General features: G+C 40.3%; 1 protein-coding gene across 1 annotated transcript in view; it reads right to left on the reverse strand.

Annotated features, from left to right (window-relative positions):
• Positions 1-207: 207 nt before the first annotated feature.
• CHRDL1 (chordin like 1) overlaps positions 208-18,258 on the reverse strand; it is a 46,050-nt gene continuing 27,999 nt past the window's right edge. Inside the window, exons 6-12 of the mRNA XM_067548234.1 lie at positions 17,606-17,699; positions 14,280-14,347; positions 12,005-12,179; positions 8,289-8,483; positions 6,600-6,767; positions 4,153-4,242; positions 208-3,425 (exon numbers count right to left, since the gene is read on the reverse strand). Of these exons, the coding sequence (XP_067404335.1) occupies positions 3,295-3,425; positions 4,153-4,242; positions 6,600-6,767; positions 8,289-8,483; positions 12,005-12,179; positions 14,280-14,347; positions 17,606-17,699 (921 nt within the window). The 3' untranslated portion in view covers positions 208-3,294. The remainder of the gene's footprint in view (positions 3,426-4,152; positions 4,243-6,599; positions 6,768-8,288; positions 8,484-12,004; positions 12,180-14,279; positions 14,348-17,605; positions 17,700-18,258) is intronic.

Consider the following 18,258-nt stretch of genomic DNA (forward strand, 5'->3'; position numbering starts at 1 on the left):
ACTTTACTTACTTTCAATGACCAATCCTGCAAAGCGCACCCACAGCTAGTGCTGCTGAAGACACACTCCCACGAGCTAGGGTTACAGACCAGGTTTACTCTGTTGTCCAAGCCTGCTGATTTTGGTTTAAAGGAGTAACATTAGCAGAACTGCAAATAGGTCTAACATTTATTTCTTTAATTCACCTACCACATTACTCAGATCACCTTGTTTTGAACAACAGTAGAGTTTATTAATTTATAAAACCAGGTCAAAGTGATAGAGCAAGTACATAAATAAGCATCACATCAGGCATATGTCCTGTGAAGACAGTGGAAAAACATGATACTGTGGATCTTATTGTCTTAAGTGACCAGAGACTGTAACAATGCAAAATTTCATTTACTAAATGGTACTTATATTTTTTGTTTTTCATAAAGTGTTTATTATACAAATAAATACACAACTTGAACCCCACCTGATCTGTCACAAACAAGACTGTTTGTTTGTCTTCCAAAAAAACAATACAAACCCTGTACACATTTCATGTAATCTTTGTTCAATCAGCTACTTCTACAAACATACTGTACCAAGAGGTGAGCTGAACTTAGCCAGGGGGTCGTCTACCTACCAGAATACTATGATGCTTCAGGATGTCCTCCACTATGTCCTCATCAGAAGTATATTCATGTTAATACAGCCATTAGTGGATTTATAATAAAAATTTTACATTTCTGCAGTGCCTTCCACCCAAAGGATCCCAAAGCATTTTGCAAACTGCTGTTCCCCCAACTACACTGCACGGCACCCACTTCTGATGTAGAACACATCGCTGTTTAGCAGTGAACAAGAAGCACTACACCCATTTTAAACACAAAAGAGAATTTAGGGAGACAAAATTTTATTAGCAAATTTGGCCAGGACGCTGGCATTAATGTGCTCTCTTTTGAGAACTGCACTAGGATCATTTATGGCCTGCTGTAGTTTGGACTGTGCATTTATATCTTGGCCTCGGTGCCTTGGCTGGTTTCTAAATTATTTTACTGACAACAGAAGGATTATTTTGTTTTTGCCAATCAAACTTTCTGCTGAAGGAGCCCCATTCTGGCACAGTATTCTGTTATGGATTAGGCCACGGTGGGCACTGCCAGGGGAGGAAATGCATTTAAAATAATCTGTTCTCCAACCTGGCATGGGCAATAGATTGCTCTTTGCAGGCAGGACCATGAAGAATTTGTATAGGAAGTCCTGGGTTTTCTTCTCATCCTTATATCCTCACTTAGACCCCCTCTTCCTCCCATCACATTTCCATCTGTCCCCTCTCATTCCCTCCTTGCTTTTTGTAGATGACCCTTTCCATACACTCCTGCTGGTTACTGCAAGAAACCCTGGCAGGGATAGATCCTGTGCCACTGAAAAAAACATGAAAGGGGGTGGACCACAGCTGCCATCAGGGACAGGTGCATGGAGCTCATTACTGTCTGCAAGGTTCCACTAAAAGCTTTAATATTTCTTCTTCTACCAGAGCCAGAATTGGGCCACTGGCATTAAGCACTGCACATCCATGCCCCTTAACCTATTTATTAACATGCTTATACCCCAGATGAAGACCTAGAGTGCCATCACTGGAAATACGGGGTGGAGCAGAGAGCACGATGTTTGCAAAGTTCCATGGGGACCTCCAAATTCTGACCATCTCTTTTTATTTCACTCCCTGTGAGGACCAAGTGCCTGGCCTGAGGCCACTTCTTTAGAGCTTCATTTCCTATTGTGTTTGAACAGCAATGTTCCCGTATGTTTCTGGAAAAGAAAATAAAGGGATAAAGCAGCCACAGGAGTGAATCTAACCTGGTGTACATGAGCTGGTGTGGCAAGATTTCATGTGGCTCCTCGGAGGAAGCCATGTTTTCAAAATAATGGCCTTGTGTATCGGAACAGAACTCTTTTCTGAAGGCAGAGGCTGGACAGATGTGAAGTTTCACCTGTGAACTGCAAATCAAGCTGAGTCTTAGATTTCTTTTCCCTTGAAGATAATGGTCTTGCTGGTGCTGCATTAACTTAGGGCTAGTCTACACTTAAAACTTACAGCGCCACAGCTGTATCGGGACAGCTGTGCCACTCTACAAGCACTTGTGTAGCCGCGTTATGTTCATGGGAGAGCATCTCCCGCCGACACAGCGCTGTCCACACAAGCACTTATGCCGGCAAAATTTATATCGCTCACAGGGGGTGTCCTTTTCACACCCGAGTGACAAAAATTTTGCCAGAATAAGTGCTAGTGTAGACAAGATTTTAGTGATCTGATATAAGTGCTCATTATTTTGCCATTGGAGAGATTTGTCCTTGAAGTTATGCTTATTAGTTTGCTGAGAATTGAGTGGCCACCACTTAGAACCACACAGAACACTGTTATTGTGACAATTACCATTAATAAATTAAGGGATATCACAAGACCTTTAATGAGTTATTAATCATTGTGGGGTTTACCCTATAGGAATTTTCATTAATGATTCCAGTACTTTAAATTCTGCTGCTTATGTTACTTTGTAAAGAGAGTTTATTGACTGAGGCTACGTGTTAACTGGGCCCATGAGAATGCAGTATTGGGGCGGCAATAGGGAGCTGACATTTACTATTTCATTTTGAGAAGTGGACCGTGGAAACCAAGTGAAAACCAATTCAAAGTTAAAAGTTTTCTCAAATTGCTACATAAATGCAGTAATTCCCACTAACACCTTCTGGCCTGTTTATGTACTCAGTGTGTTCAACGGCAAGACATCCTCCCTACAGCAGTAGGCTGCTTGGGAGTTTTCGTTTAAATCTGGATTTTATGGCTCAAACACAAGTATTGTATCACTTGTATTCCCCGCCCCCCCCCACTAGAAAAACATGAGTCATTTCAACACCAGAAGTGGGTATACACTCAGCACAGGAAATAATGTTCTCCATAGCTCCTGCACAGTTATTAGGGGTCCTTCATTTCATTAGAGTTTGAATAACTTGCCAAATTTTTTTTTTTAAGTTCTGTTTTCTTTAACCTGTAAAGATATGCAACTTTACAAGAAACTAGCCTCCCTTCCCCTCCCCCACCAATAATACAGAGCCTCCTAGTCTTTTTTTGAGGAGATATTTAAATGGCCGACACAGACCACTACACATAAAGCAGCAAGTTTGCTGTGCATGATGTGAATAATTACTGCATTATAGTTTTGGTTTTTAGGGCAAGTGTTGACTTAAGCAAAATAAGCCTGCAGTCCAGCTGCAGATCCAAGTTTTCATAACTCTTCTTGTTTTCCTCCTCCAGTGCTGTCTCCCTTAACAGTGACCCTTTTCAGACTTTTCGAGGTACAAAACCTTCACCAAATCCTCCAGCTCAGTCCTGCACACTCTGCTTTCGCACATTTGGCTGAGCTGAGCTTCTCCCTCGCTAAATATTTTCCACTGGCCTGAAAACAAAAACACAAAGCAGAGAGATATTGACATAGAAAGGGTTCATGGAGCTTTAGAGTCACAAGCACTAGCCAGACAAACACATTCAAATTGTGAGATATTGAAAATATTTTCCTTTGGAAGATACGAAATTCTCCTTATCAACAATCACTTAACACATTCCATGCAAAAGAAATATAATAAAAACATGAAGGGTCAGATTCTGATTGCGGAAGGTGAATAGAAAAAAGAAATCTTTGGTTTTAGCTGGGAAGACCCTCGCTTGTAATTGTAGCAGACTCTTAGTCAAGAGTAATATTTTCAACAGCTGCTGTTGCCCTGCAATAGTGGAAGTCCAAGCACAACAGTGACTTGCTAGTGTAAAAGAACAGAGAATAAAACTGTGAATTTGGCAAGCCAAGTTTTGTAACCCAAGCTGGGTGAAATACAAAACAAACTATACCAGTTGTGAAAAATGAATTTGATTTTTTTTAAACAGTCAGTTTTTAATAATCCAAGGTGTTGTTAGGAACTTCTGAAAGGCATCTTTTAAATATAACTTATGTAAAAGTACCCCTCTAATCATATGTTGCATTCTGATTATTTTATGCTCACAAACGATTGATTCCAGATGTCAGAGGGAAAGTAGTACCCCTCCAACTGAAATAAATGTAATACTGGTCATGTTTCATGACCGAGGTTCTACAGAAAAGTGGAGCCTGAGGAGAGAAGACTTCTACTTACTCAGTGTTGTCCTTGTTATCAGCTTGAAGTAGGGAAGTTCTTCAAATTCGTTCTTGGATACCTTCTCAATGTGGAAGTGACGTAGAATCCCTGCAGCAAAGCAGTAAGAGCATGTAGTTGGAACAAGCGCCTATGCTCCAGGCCTGTCGTGTGGTTGTGATTTGTGTGTAGAATTACTGGCATGTTGAACCACACTGTGAAATTGTCTTTACCAATAACTTTTTGGATTTTCAACATTTTAACCGATTCCATGTGCTCCATCACTATTTTTCTTTTTGTGGTTTTATGATGGTGGAGAGTATCACAGAGATCTGAGAACTAGTTCCTCCTTTGCCCTCCCTGGCATGAATGAAGAGAGGACCAGAGCAGAAGCCAAAATCCCGGTGCCTTGGAGAAGAGCAGTTTGGCATGCTGACATTGGATACTGTCTTTTGCTTAACTACAGCCAGCCAGCAGAAAATGCTACTGCTAAACCACCAGAACGTTTGTGTCTTACTGGGAGCATAGGTCAGTACGACCCAGTATTAACTACCAGCCATTCAGATAGCTGTTCATCGATCACGATCCGTGTAACCGTAAGTGCAGTTTGCCCTTTAATATGATCTCAACCATGTATGAAGTGTCTTTTTTTTTTTAAAAGGTAGAGACTAAAGCTTGAGACACTGAGTTAAGTAAACAACCCTAATGCCCCAGTGAAGTAAGTAAATCTGTATCGCCATTTCACAGCTTATGTTAAAGCAAAGTACAAAAAGATTGAGTGATTTGCTGGAGGTCACATTGTGTGATAAGTGGCAGAGTCAGGAATACAACCCAGGAATCTTAACTCCTGTGTACATCTATCTGCCTGTGACAACGTTCCCAGCTAAAGAGAATAAACTACAGAGAGAGACTACTAACAGTTGAAAGTAAAGCTAATTTAATGTTTAGCATGTGGAATAAGGCTGTCTGAGAAGCAGTCTCATCACTTAGTATATGCCTTCATGTAAAGGGTCTTGGAGAACCGACAGCCAACATAATTCTTAGGGGAAAGAAAGTTGGTGGTAGGAGATGAAGACAAAAGTAACATAGTCTCTCTTTGTATACTGAATAACAGATCTATTTACACCCACACGTTTGGCACTTCCCTTTTTGGGCCCCCACTTGTATTTTTAATTAAACTGAAATATACATTATGTAGCTCCACTCTTCCCAAAGATTCCTTAATTCCACCCCCTTCCCCTCCTTCCAATTAAGGAATCACTTTGCCCACTTTGAAATGCAGCCTCCTCAGAGATAGTACACACACTATTTTAGGCTGCATATCAGACTCTCTTACAGTACATAGTAATACCTCTGTAAAACTGAGGACACCAGTCAACAAGTAAAAGCTCAGCCTTTATTCATTTGCAGTACATATAGCCATGATCATCTGAAGAGGTAGGGATATCTTAAAATCTTCAGACCTTCAGGAGTTTGGACCAGCAAAGTTTGGAAGTCTGTGCTCAGGGTTAAGACTAGAGCTGGTCGTAAAATAGATTCTTTTCCCCTTCACAGAAAATTGAGTTTTCAGTAAAAAATCTAAATCAAAAATATTCTGGCCAAAGCCTGACAAATTTTGATTCTGCAGCACTGCTATGGTGCCTCATGAGAGTTGTAATTTGGGATCTGTGTGCCCCAGTTCCCCTGAACAGACCAGGCTCACTGGTTAGACTACATCTCCAATGATACACCCTGGTCTCCCTCACTCCTCCCCACTCCCACTCCCACAGGAGTGTATCTTCATGATGTCATTGGAGTGAAGCATCAGGATAGATGGAGAGTGGGAGCACGAGGCACCTGAACTACAACTCCCACGAGGTACTGCAATAACATTTCAGAATCAAAGTATTTGTGTTTTAGGGCAAATAGTTTTCAGAGGAGGGGGAAAAAAATTTTCCTTGGAAAGCAGATGCTGACTCTACAGCTCTGCTCGTATGAAGGTCAGGACTTGAACTTCAAGAACTATTAGTGATCTTTGGAGAGCCAGATCTGAATATGATGAAACAGACTTATGACACAATTTAGAAAGATTAATATCTCTATTTAGAAAGTGATCACTCTCAACCCGTTTTTCTTGCTTATCCTCTGAAGGTCAAAACTACAAGAGACAATGGGTAGTGTCCTCAGTAGAGCAATGAACTGGCTAGCGTGTGTCACTGTCCTATATTGGTCAAAATCAGAACCTCTCAACAGCATATGATAGACCCCATACTGCTAACAAGAAGGAAATTTGGCGGAAGCGCTAGCAATTTTTGCTTTTGTAGTAGGAGGAATGGAGTTCTATCTCTGCTGTCAGGGAAGTGCCAAATGCCCCTGATGTAAGAATAGGAACAACTATAAAGTTCTGAGTGGCAAGAATTTGTAAATCCTGAGGTTTTAAATAGAGGGGGGAAAAAAGCACAATTTTTGAGAGAGTTTGATCTACTTACCTTTCCTAATTGTCCACACATGTATTTCTATTTGAGGTGGCTTTTCTGTTTCCACTGCGATTTTTCGAATGGTTTCTCCTTCTTCCATGAAAACAGATTCATAGACAGGAAGCATCTCTTCACCACAAAAGTAATCTTTGCTGTCAAAGCTCTGACTTGGCATCTCTTCTGTAAGCAAAACATGATACAGCTTTAATAATGTTCCTCAGAGCTTACTAGACTCATGCTGCCCAAGAAGTTTAGCTTAATTGTACAGAATGCCTCCAACATGGTCTTTCAAGTCCTTCTCCAGCTGAGTCCAGGCTATTTAGTGAAATTCTGTTTTGCTCTCCCTTTCTAATGCTCACACCTGGGAACAATCAAAGAATTTGGATTTTTATTTAGTATGTTTTATCTTTGTGACTTGTGTGTGTTGACTTCGAGAAAAGGTTCTGGTTTGGGGTTTGTTTTTTTTAATAGCTGTGGGTGAACTTCAAGAGTTAAAGACTGATCTGGAATCTAGATAACAAATTCTTTGCTTCTATAGCACTTTCCATCCAACATTCTTAGCCAGATTTTTCTGAGTGCCCTCATCTCCCATTGACTTCAAGAGGAGTTGTGGATGGTCAGCACGTCTACACATCAAGCTCTCACTTCTTTACTTATTAATTGAATTAAGCCTCACAATACCCCTGTGAAGTAGAGAAGTATCATCCCTGTTTTACACCCAAGAAGACTGAGATACAGGGCACTTCATTGATTCTCCTCAGGTCACAGGGAGTCAGGGACACAGCTGGGTCTTGAATCTAGGTCTTCTAGTGCACTGAAACTAGGCTGCCTTCTAGTAAGCAATGCTAGCAGGTACTTTGTGAGTGACTTTTGCATGTGGCTCTGACACTCCTTTTCTTAGAGCATTTCTGCCAGTGCATTACACACTAAACATAAAAAAGAGCTAAATATGTTGTGGAAAGATTTTAAAAGTACAGAGGGGAATTAGACACCTAACTTCCATTTGTGCCTCTGAAAATCTCCTCCTATCGATGACATGATTGATCAGTCTGGCAAAACATCACAATAGGTATTAGCAAATTTCTAAGTAGTTTTTTGTTTGCTTTACACATTTGTATTAATATCCTACAAAAAGCTAATCAAGTGATTAGATTTTCCCACCATGCTATGATAAGCTCATACTGCATTAGTGTTTATTCTAATTATTGGCACACACAACTTTATGACCAAGACTTTTAAATCCTAATGCTGTTTTGCAGAACAAAAGCTTCATTATAGTAGTGTAAATATCTCAAGCTAGAAAACAAATGGAAAGCTCTGTGACGATTATAAACGGGAAGGGATGGGAGAATGAGAGAAGCTCTTTGAATTACTGCCAGGGAGATAACGAATCTCTAGTGTGTGTATGTGGGGAGGTATGTTCTTTTCTGAAATGGATGTCAAAAAGTCACATGAATGTTAAAGAGAAAAGAGAGAGATCAGAATGTGGGCCCAGTCCTTGGTGCCCTCTACCTGTGGAAGTGAAATGAATGAGATGGTTTGCAAGATTGAGTGCTTGATTTACTCTCTTGCCCAGATTTCTTTCTAGATAAAACATAGCAACAGATATAAGGTTGTTCATTTCATCAGGTGTAGCCATGACCAAAAAACCCCTTAAAATGCAAAGCAAAAAGGCAGTCTATGATCTAATCTTTGTTTTACCTGGACAGACTTTACAGCATTTTCCTTCTATTTTCTGAGGGTATTTGCAGGGGTATTGATCCGGACAATGAATTTTCTTACATTCTTGTTTGGTGATGTTGCAGGTACACAACACACACTCTACGATTCCAAAGGCCCGGAGATTAGGATGCCATGATTCACCATGTGAGTATGTTTTTCCATTTGAAACACAGACTGTACCAGAAGAGGAGAGAGGAAGAAAATCACATCTTAGAAGGGTACATCATATGGTAAGGCCCCAGCAGGTCCATAGTGGAACTATAACCTTGGGCTTAGTGCATGCACATTGGTATGAAACAACATTTCATTCATATCTAAGATTCCAATATGCCTAAAGGACATACCTTTGCTTGGCAGCATATTTTTCATTCGTGATTTCTGGCCCAATCCTTCTCCTATTGATAAGTTTTTGGTCATTTATTTCAAAGGGAACAGGACTGAGCCTTTGATCACCTTTTTCTGTGCAATTTGGCCTAAATTCTGGCCTCGCTTATCAGTGAGGGTACCTTGGTATTTCAGTGAGAGAGAAGGGGTGAAGAATTTGACCAGCTCTCCTCCAGTGCACACTTATGTTTGTTGGGGACCATTTACTCCCACCAGATAGCTTATGCTCTGAGATCCTCATGCACACCCCACCTCTCTAGACTGAGCTGGCTCCTGCCCCAGAATTTCACCCTGCAACTAGAACAGTGTTCTAGCTCCCAGCATCACGGCACTGCCTACTGAGCCACCTGCACAGCGCCTCTTGTCAGTGGCTGAACACTGTTCATGCCAGAACATCCATGCGAGCAGCAGAGTGAGTTGTTGCCATTTGTGCACTTCACTACTTTCCAGTGGGACTCCCCACTGGGTGACATGGACAGAGCAGAGCAGGAGATGTTTAGAAAATGGAGTTGGATTGCTTCTTCAAAATGTACTTTGGATGTTTGTAGACTTGGGTATGTGTAATCTCAAAAAACAAAAGGAGGCTTTAAAATGAAAGGATGCAGATGATACTGAGATGTATCTATGGACACCCAGTATGCCAGTGTCTGAAAGCCTCTCAGTTTTTTAATGGATCTGTCCTCACTACAGCCCTGCGAGGTAGAGAAGCACAGCAGGCAAAAGGACACTGCACAAATTACCATCTGGCAAAAGCAGACTCGGTTCGCACTGAAGTTAATTGGAGTAGTGCCAGTTTATACCAAGGCTGAATTTGCCCTATGAATCTTGCTTCTTTTAACATTTCATAAACACATCAAAAAATGCAAACTAACTCAAAAAGGTGAAAGAAAGGGCACTGTTTGATTTCAAAAAGCAATTAAAATTACGTTTAGATATGCTGTAAATATTTCCAATTCTTCTAATATGCCATCATTTTTATTAATGCTTTTATTTGTAAAATATGTTCTTCTTTTGCCTGTAACTTTCAAAAGCAATTTAATTTTTATCTGTAATCTTAAATTTACATCTAACTGGTAACAGATGTGACCAACTGGCTTATGTTTTACTAAGTTACCAAGATTTATGATTGGTGTTCTTCGTAATGTATTGTCTTTCATGGGGGTTATACCATCATTTGGTTTAATAATTTATTACTTTTTAAACTCTTTCTTAAGAGCTGTTTTCATTTTAGAAGGGGAAACAGTTTTTCTCTCATAAAAGCAAATTAAGTGTTCTCTGTATATGAAGAACATGATGAGAAAAAAGGGAAAAATATAATAAAACGGGATTAATTACTCTATTGTTATAATTAGCTTTCTTACATGCTTTAATAGTATATTTATACTTATTTTTATATCATTTTTCCCAGCCAGAGATCTCCAAATGCTTTACAAACATAAATTAAATCTCATAACTTCTTTGTACTGTAGGCAGAGGTACGTTGATTATAAATACATTATTTCAATTTTGCAGATGGATAAACTGAGGCACAGAAATATTAAATAAATAGTCCAAACTGACAGAAGAAGTCGGTAGCCACTGTGAAAACAGAACCCAGGAGTTCTAGTTCCCGAATGCCCTGCTTTAACCACTGTATCTGCATAGAAATGTAATCCAAATCTGCATGTCAGTATAACTATTCTGTTTGTTTTTAGAGTTATAAAATGTATCTCAGGAAGCATGCACATTAATTAATAAAACACATTTTAATTGCATAGAACAAAAGAAAAGACATGGTCGGCATTCTGATTTCCATTACATAGACCTCTTAAACTCTCTCTGGACAGCAAGCTCCTAAAGTTATCACTGGTACTGAACTGCACAGAGAAATGTGCTGTTCATCTGTCTGCTTTTTAGTTGCTGAAACAAATCAATTAGCAATTGCTTTGATAATGTTTTCATGTGTGAACTGGATGTCAGAGATATTGCACTGAGTGGAGATTCCTGCTCCTAGTTTCAGCCTAAAACACTGGCATGATCTGAATGTGTTTTCATGGTTGTTCAGGTGGATAATAAATATCCTATGGCCAACATTCCTTCTGTTAGTTAATACCTTAAAAGATTAGTTGGCCCTAATACAAAGACTTTTAACTCTTTGTGGGACATTTCTGAGTGTATGCTACTCTGGATTTTGTGTATAGTTGCTCTTCTATAGCTAATTCTTTTAATATTATTCAGGCCTGATCCTGCAGACCCTTATTCACTTAAATAATACTAACTTACACAAATAGTCCCACTGAAATATATGGGAACTGAGCGCACTCAGCACCTTCAGCATCATGACCTTTTGTCAGGACATGAAATCTGCTGCCCCTTTTGAAGTTGGGGATTTGGTTATTCCCCCATTTTTTTCTTAGTATAATCCTTGAGGAACATGGCTTAGTCATGCTTATATAAAGGTTTTCCATATGAGCTTGAGGTCCTAATGTTCCCATAATGTAATAAGTCCTGTATGGCTCTCAGAGGCTTTAAGACATATTATGTTATGTTACTGGAATGCCTCTAGCTCTCAGTGCTTTGTTTTACTTATATCTTTGATATGAAGTATTGTATTGATCTCTGGAAAACAGAATAAAAGTTAAATGGGGGAGGGAGGGGTGGAACTGCTGGCCTGAATACTAGATAACAGCTTTGTTCAACACAGATGAAAAGGGGAAAGTTCCTTTTCACTCAGAGGTGGGATCTTTTTTACCATCCATGGGGATGGCTCAGGAAGTCTTGGCAGTGGTGAACATACTGGTAATGGAGTCAGGCTTTGTAGTCTGAGATTTCTGCGGTAGCTTAAACAGATGCCACTTGCCCTCACACAGGTTACCAAATAGGTGGAAGCATGAAGAAAATAACTGAAAGCAGATTTTTCCAATTGATGTATGAATTTAGCAGCAGATCCAACGGATCACCAGTGGTGTCAGCTGCTCACCTTCCTTGTCCCAAAAGAATAATATGTTCCTTTTAAAGATTCATGTAACACAGCTTTTCAAAGTGCTTTAGAGATCAATATAGTAGTTTGTTGCCTATGTATGGGCAAATGCAGCAGCCATTATATGCTCAGATACAATTACCCCCAGCCAAAATAACACTCCTGATGCCATATCTTTGCTCTCTTATTGTATTTTTACTTTCTGACTTGCAGGATTCAGTCATTTGCAAAGGGTCTCCCAATTGTAAGTTTGAATTTGCAAGGCTCTGCTGTTTGTGCTAAGAATTCTTTGAGCGCTATACCTGGCTGAGACCTGACTCAGAGTAGTATTGCTAAAAGGACTTCTCGTTACCTCGTCCATGCTTATGCTGCTTGTTGATGACGATCTGTACTATAGTTCCTGAGGCTTGCTGGGAGTCAGGTAGGACTCCACGATTATTCCTGCCACTGGGAAATCGTGGAATGTTGACCACCTGCCTAGTGGAGCTCGGTGACAGATCGTAATGAGAGCGATGGTATGAATGCCTCTGTGTGGAGACAGAAGGAACAGGAATGTAAGTGTCTCATTCAAGTGAAGCAATTGGACTTTATGTGTAAAGATTGGGTAAACTGATTGCATTAAGGCTCCCTATGCACTCAATCTGAGTTTTGCCATGATGTAAGTGAGCCGCTAAATACCAAGATTTGCTTCTCTCTTGCTAGAGAGAGAGAGAGAGAGAGAGACATGCAGGGATTTGAAATTAACCTGGGAATAAAATCAGCTGTAGGTATTTGACACAAGGCATTATAGCCTTCTGCAGCCAAACTATTTTTACAGCATCTCCATAGAAGAATCAAATATAGTCCAATATGTAAAATGATCAGATGCTGTTTGTCCTCCTGCTTCTCATTTCACTGTAGGTGCCACTCACTAAGGGCCAGATTCATCCACTGTTGCTCAAGATGAACAGCACTTTCTTGGAATCTAGCTCTAAGTTCATCAGCAGGGAAGCCTTGAGAGATTTGTAGGTGAAAATAGCCTGTGCAGTGACTATCTGTTTTCCAAAACAAAGCACCATGGTTATTTTGGGGGATTTTTTCCAAAAATATCCAAAGGCACAACTGAACACTGTTTTATAAAATAGTAATCTTATAAGGCGGTTATTTTGAGTAACCCAAAGATTTATCAGAGACCCCTGACATGTATTTATTTGTGCTCCTAATGCTTAAAAATTCCATGTGCTCTCTCCAACTGTTATAAAAATCCACACTGCCAGACTGAATTGTTGATGTTAATCTTCACCCAGGAGGCCATAAATTGATTGATCTCACCCCTGGAGTGAATTCTTACACCTAAGGCATGCTAATTGGAAAATAAATGTTAGTTACTACTATTTAAAAGCCATGCTTACATGGCAGAGAAACCATCTATTCAGATATGGCATGCACAAGTATCTGATCCAAAGTCTGCAGAAGTTGTGGCTTTGGATCAGGCCTTAGCTGCACATTAGTGTGACAAAGTGCAAGAGAATAAGTAAAATCTCCATAACTAGATCCAAAGACAACTTGGGCCAGTCGCATGTGTTTCCTTCGCCCTGCACCTGTGCTGGTGGTTTACATCAGTGCAAGCGGGCTGCAATATGCTACCATTCTTGTTGTACAACACTCTGCACTCATTCTGTGGCAGTGCACGTTACCTGACAAAGTGCAGAGCAATGAAGATGAATGGCTATCCTCTTATAATGTGGCATTTTGTACAACTTTATAACTATTGAATATGTGCAGATGTAACAGTAACCAAGTAGCTGCAGCATGTTGATATTAGCAATGATGAATTTTACAGCATTCTTACTGCTGTACACTCAGGGTCCATGGCTATTGCTGATTCAGGGGTCACAGAAATAGATACAGAATTTTTGTTTATGAACAAACAACATTCCCCTTTCCTCCAGTGCTAGCTTTGTTAACAAAGGACACTGGATTTTTTCTAATCATTGCAGGAGATGCTAGATCTCCTTCAGTCATGGGCTGCCATCTCAACAATCCATGAACCACAAATAATTTTAGAAAGAAAAGTAGAATATAATAAGACGGTGAAAGAGGAGGAGAAGGGATACCAAAGTGAGAAAGCGGGATGATGGAAAGAGCAGGTGTGATAAATCACTGCCGAAGAAACTGAAAACAGAGTATCCTGTTGTAAGAGACATGCCCATTCTGCCCTCATGAGCCCTAATTTTCACTCTGTAGAACCCCTGACTTCGTAGTAGCAGCACCTTTTAATTCCTGATAGCTGACATGTGAAGTGTATTGTTATTGGCTGCAGAGCATCCTTTGCAAGCTGCTGGTTAGCGGAACACCGCGTTTAGGGCCTGGCAGGGAAGGGGGCGGGGACTCTAATCTACCGCAAGAGAATTTTTCTCTTTCATTTCTTCAAGATCATCACAGATTTTCATTGGGGTACAAAGAGGTAAAGGCAAACAGAGAAAGTTTCAATGGAAAAATGTATTGTTGCTAGTGTGAATTTTTCTGCCAGGTATTCCCACACCCAGGCAGAATTGGTAAAGAGTTAAAGAGTAATCATCCCTTTTACTTGTGTGTGCATAGATCGGTTGGAAAATGAGTCTTCTGATTATACAGGGCACACTCACAGCTTCTCTGTTGGCTGGTTGCCGGAAGATATCCCCATCAGAATGTTCCCATGATAATTCTCCATCTCCTGGATGTGAAATAAAGCAATCGGTTATAGGAGTAATTGTGTAGTGCCTTAGAAACGCCAAGGAGAATGCTGTACAGCTGAATGAGACCAAAGACTGAGGCAGAGCTGTAGTGAGGTCACATGTTACTAAGACACCATTATTCTTACAAAATAGATTTATTATTTTTATTGCAGGAGCTCCCAGAAGCTCCCTTCCTGGGCAAAAACCCCCTCAGAGAACAAAAAGACATAGAGCTTACAATCTATTTGACATTTTCCTAGTCTGCTATGAAGTATCATCCTCAGTCAATACTAAACTGCACTTATATAAGGAACAAAATACATTTTTGTGTTGCATTGTCCTTAAGGTTTTTTTCTCCTTTTTGCCTACGGTCCGGTTCACAAAATTTGGTAATTCACAATTTATTTCCCAGACATTATTCTGAACTAAAGAGGTCTTTTTAAAAAAGATCCAACACTCTGCCACTCTGAAATTATTTTTAAAATAGAAGCAACGGCCACTCTTACTGCATTACTCCCTGGACACACAGACAGGAGGGGGCCATGTGCGATAACGTATATCAGACTATATGAGAAATGGACCTAGTAGGACTGGCTTTAATGGCGACCAGTAGATTCCTGAACCTGCAGCCAATGTTCAAGAAATACTCAGCTCTGCTGTTGACATAGACCAATGGTTTTCAGCCTGTGATCCACAGAGTGGTCAGCAGACAGTCTAAGATTTCCAAAGGGGTCTGCACCTCCACTTGAAATTTTTTAGTGGCCCGCAAACGAAAAAAAGATTGGAAAAACCAGTGACACAAACAAACAACCAGCAGAAGGAGTACAGACAGGTATCCCTAGTCTCAGGATAGAGCTCATATCACTGAGGATGCTCATGACAAAGAAGTAAGCACTAGAAGGAAGTCTTGTGTTGTGTATTAGAAGAACGTTTGCAGAATCAGAGAGATTAGCTGAGGCACTTGCAGTTTGTGCATTGTGATGCAGGAGGAATTAAGGTGTTTTAGAAAAAGCAACTAGAGGAGCTTCAGAGCAAGGCTTTGGCCCTTCAGAACCCAACACCATGATCTGCGGGAATTTAGAAATGTAAACGAAAAATCTCAGCTTCCATTAAAGAATAGTTTCTAGCTATCTTTGTGAAGGCAGCTTTAGAAATGTAAACTTCTACAAGCTGGTGTGCCCTGATCACTAGCACTAAGGGACTAATGATGGAAAGGAATCTGTTATGTTTGAGGGGAGGAGTGGCACCAGAAAATGCTTAGACTATTTAATTGTTTAAAAATAGTTAAGGGTGACTTACAGGAATGGGGGGGTGGGTCATCTACTACAGAGATGGATTTGGAATTGAATACCCCCAAACTTTGGTGGTTAGATCTGTCTTATATATATGTGTGTAATGTAATGCAAGCTTTATAATGGCCCAAAATCTGCACCACAGAACTCAATGGCAGCAGCATCTGAACTTTATGGCTTGGAGCTGTCTAGTCAATAGGAAAAGGACTAATTTGAAAATGCAGAGGACATTTAAGTGTTCTGTTCATAAATTACTAATATTCTTTGTGCTTACAGGGAGTAGAAATTAACTAACAGGTCACTCTCCCTGGGCTGTGCTCATATATCTTCATGCTTAAGCTTGTGCTGTGTAAGAATCGCAGGGGAAGGATAAATCAGCATGTGCCAGATTGAAACGGACAAGGTTAGTTAGAAAGGAAATGTTACTTTTAAGAGAGTATTATAAACAATGTAGCATTTTAAAAAACACTATGCAAAGAAAGCCTTTTCAATGGCCATTGCAGGCTCTGAATCTCCTTTACCGTATAACCCATCTCACCTCCCACATCCAGCCCTGAATTTCCTACTTCTGAATCGCTTTTTTCTCTTCAGTGACTATCCTCCTGTTCTAGGTGGCTGACTTTTCCAATGTAATCCTAGTGCACAGCGTAACTAAGGCATGATGCTTCATGCTTTGAAACTGTTTGATTTTTGTAATTATAACTGGTTGGTTCCAAATCCAAGTCACCATATAAAGTAAAATTATGTGCTACCATCCCAAGAAACTAAAAATAGCTATCAGGGAACAGAAACCAGGAACCAGATGATTAGCTAATGTTTATTCTATTGCACAGTCAACATATTGAATGTTAAACGGTAATTTGTTAGATCGTACGCTATGAGACAGGGACCATCACCTTTGTCTGCCCAAGTGTAGAAAACTTCAAAGCCAAGTTGCCTAATAAATGTTTTTACATTTAGTGGCTGAAAATATAATAGGAAGCAACAAGGGCTACTGGGTATGGGACTGGACTGGAACTCCAAAACCTGAGTTGGCCTTGGCTGACCTGCTGTGTTCACTGCTCTGTGCCTCAGTTTCCCTTCCCCTCTCTTCTTGGCTGTATAGCTTGTAAACTCCATAGGGCAGTATCTGTCCCTCACTATACATTGGTGCAGTGTCTAGTACTGTAGGCCTAAATGTACTAACAATAATGCTCCTTAATTTGCCACATAACAGTACTGAGTTCTAAAGGTCAGATATTTAGATATGTAGGCTCCTAAGGACACAGATAGACACTTAGGAATTTTGAAAATCCCACTAGGTACCTAACTCCCACTCCTTTCAGTAGGAGCTAGGCACCTAAGCACTTCTGAAAATCCCACTAAGTGGTACTTTGCATCTTTAGCAGCTATGTACCTTTAAAAATCTGGTCCATAGTGCTTAGATATTCCAGTGATGGGTGACACAGAAGCCCCAGTATAGACAGATAGGTAAGATACATTTATAAAGAAAGCCTCACCTGCAAAATTTAAAGGCCCAGGTCTAGGGTTTTGGCCTTCTCTAGAATTAAGTTCCCAGTGTGTATGTGGGGGCTGCTTTAGTATCTAACCCAGACTTGCTAATAAAATACCAGAGACTGGCATGTAATTTACATGGGGGCAACTGATCTTATCCTAAGAACTGAGTTATCAGGTTTTTTTTATGACAAGAGCAGGGCTGAGCATTTGCAGGATATATACATATTCGTATTTCAAAGCTCATATACCCAGGGAGGTGGCAGATATTTCAATACTTTGCATCCTTGTTTCACCTCATTATGGTAACATTGCCTCTGCTGGATTAATTGCTCATTTCAGTTTAGGAAAATGAAACAGAGCAACCATCCATTTGCTGAAGTACAATGTTTAATTTCCAAACTCCCTCTGCAAGGGGTGAATGCAGCATGCTTGCAGACTGTCTCCTTTTGTTTATATAACAGATTTTACCTCTGCAAACTGGGCAGCAGGACTCGGGAACAGATACTGGGAAAGAGCAGGTTAATTTGGGACACGTCTTCAGGCCACAATACACATTCCCTTCCTGCCATTAAAAAGAAAGACAATTTAGAAGTGGTCTCTGCAGTGATTCACATGGTACCATGCATCTTCTAATATACAGATAGATTTGAATCTGGCTCTGTACATTTACATATGTGGCACTCTAGCATCTAGAAACAGGAATTTTGTACTGAAAAGTATTCCTTAACTGTCTTTCTTAAAAAAACCAACTGCCCCTTCCTCTCGCCTCCTCCCAAAAAACCCACTAACAAAACATTCTATATAGAATATAGTGCTCAGGAAATGTGCCTGACAAACCAGCAGGCTCAAATCACTCACCAATCCACAAGAGACATACAACATGGGCATTAGCATAGTGCAAGGTCCCCACCCATTGCCCTACCAATGTGTTTCAGTCTTGACCTGGAGGGATTGTATTGTATTCAGGGATTGTATTCAGCAATGACCCAGTAGTGCTGTCTCCAAGTCCATTCAGTCCTTGGCTTGTTGGGCCAATTGGCTATCGAGATGGTTCCTTACTGCAAAACATGGTGGTGGCTCGACCAATTTAAAGGTCCAGACATGGCCAATGTTTGTCCAGG

This window comes from Emydura macquarii, unplaced genomic scaffold (assembly GCF_026122565.2).
Source record: "Emydura macquarii macquarii isolate MOO-44397 ecotype Brisbane River unplaced genomic scaffold, CSIRO-AGI_Emac_v2 contig_1253, whole genome shotgun sequence".
Taxonomy (NCBI): Eukaryota; Metazoa; Chordata; order Testudines; family Chelidae; genus Emydura; species Emydura macquarii.